General features: G+C 46.3%; 1 protein-coding gene across 1 annotated transcript in view; it reads left to right on the top strand.

Moving 5' to 3' along the window:
- Positions 1–1849, top strand: part of LOC113206762 (irregular chiasm C-roughest protein) — a 59887-nt gene that overhangs the window by 34648 nt on the left and 23390 nt on the right. Inside the window, 2 exon segments of the mRNA XM_052266736.1 lie at positions 884–1027; positions 1283–1477. Of these exon segments, the coding sequence (XP_052122696.1) occupies positions 884–1027; positions 1283–1477 (339 nt within the window).

The raw sequence follows: 1849 nt of genomic DNA, 5'->3' as shown, positions 1-1849 counted from the left end.
AGCCGCGGTAGCTGTCGAGGGATTGGTTGGTAGAGCTAATCTTTAGTTGGCCCACCCCATACATATTTTGTTCTAGCTGTTGGCTGCTGGACACAACATGCCTCAGCCAACACAGATAAGAAAATTTAGTCACACGAGCTTAGGGGCATTTAGCTACAAGAAACAAACTTTTTCGTTTCTCACAACTAAGAATTAAGCATATTCAACAAATACATATGTTGTACCCGGTCGAACACCTTGCTTGTCACGCTGACAGCAAACACGTTAGTTGTCCTAGCAAACCTTGTGCTGGAATAGATAACATATTTTTTTCCGTGCACTCCCGCTCACACTCACAGCCGCACTTGTGTGCCTCGCACTGCAGGCCCATTGTGTGAGAAAGAGACCGGACGGGGAGGGGTTGAGATGGCTAGGGGTGGAAGAGAGAGAGAAAGACTGGTTGGGCAATGAATGATATGCAGCAGAGTCGGGCGAAGGGCTTTTTAGCCACTCTTTACCGCGTCCATAAACACAGAAATGTCGTGTGGCTTTCTGCCACATCACTGCGGATCGTTAAAGCGTAAATGCCCTTATTTATTTTAACGCATCTCACTGCGAAATATAGTAGTAGGTTTTAAGGGAAAATTTTCCTTATGACGCGATCGTAAAAGTACAATTCAAAATTGTAAAATTACAAACAATTTCTATCGAATTGGAACAAATCGACAAACAAGTTCGCGGTATCATAAATTTACAACATATTTTGTAGACATTAATTACAAAATATAGCGTAAATTTACGACGGTATTTTTCACAGTGATAGCGTGGATTTTGTTTGCGTGGGGGCGCGTCTGCCCCCGTCTATTTGAACGGTTTCACTAAAGGTTTCGTTCTTCTTTTGCAGTGGCGCCCCAGACGCCCCGGATCGAGTTCAACGGCTCGCACGTGCTGCCCGGGCGCAACGTGTCGGTGCGCGTGGGGAACAGCGCCGTCGTCAAGTGCATCTCCAGGTTCGGCAACCCGCCGGCCAACATTCGCTGGCTGCTCGGTAAGCGAAACGAGAAAGAGGTTCTACTCTATCTAAATGGCAAGGGACATTGCTTGTCCATTTTCCAATCTCGCCAGATGAGAAATTTCGTCACTCTAGGGTTTTACAATCGCATCTTGCAACATCCGCTCACAGATGCGTATTGCAATTGATACAAAAATATACCGTGTCATGTTGAGGGTATGACTACTTGATTCTTAAATCGAAGAATGGAGGCATCATACTCATTTTGTCCACGTGGTTTTATTTCCTAAGGGACGGAAGACATCACTGCCCAGGCCAACCAGACGAACGCCACCGAGGAGGACAACCACCGGCTGTTCGTGGCGACCTCGTACGTGCGCATCGCCGCCAACAGGGACCTGCACCGGAACCCCCTGCGCTGCGTCGCCATGCACGAGTCGCACTCGACCAAGAGCCAGGACGCGGAGGTCCGGCTCGACGTCCATTGTGAGTACAACTTTATTTCCCTCAAGGTTACTTTTCAATTACGAAAAGAAGTGAACTTTGCAAAGAAATGACCAGAATAGAATAATTAGTTTAGTCACACACATTGTTGTGGAGAAAAGACCAAAATTGTAATTATTCTGAAGGTTGTAAAGTCATTTAGTTCTGATTTTCAATTCATCAATGTTCAATTTTATCTATTTTTTGTCTTTTTTTTCCTTCGCTGGAGAAGATGTTCTTCTTTTTACATTTTTACGAACGGTGTGGGCAGATAAGCCCCGGGGTGCTGCCCACTTCAATATGCAGAGTGGTCAGCAGGGCTATTTCGGTACCGCCATGGCGATACTCTCGTGGGTCATAGTGTGGAGCGCGATG

This window comes from Frankliniella occidentalis, unplaced genomic scaffold, assembly GCF_000697945.3.
Source record: "Frankliniella occidentalis isolate FOCC.00 unplaced genomic scaffold, Focc_3.1 Scaffold42, whole genome shotgun sequence".
Classification (NCBI taxonomy): Eukaryota; Metazoa; Arthropoda; class Insecta; order Thysanoptera; family Thripidae; genus Frankliniella; species Frankliniella occidentalis.
Note: the sequence above shows the minus strand (reverse complement) of the source record. Positions and strands in the feature narration are given on the sequence as shown.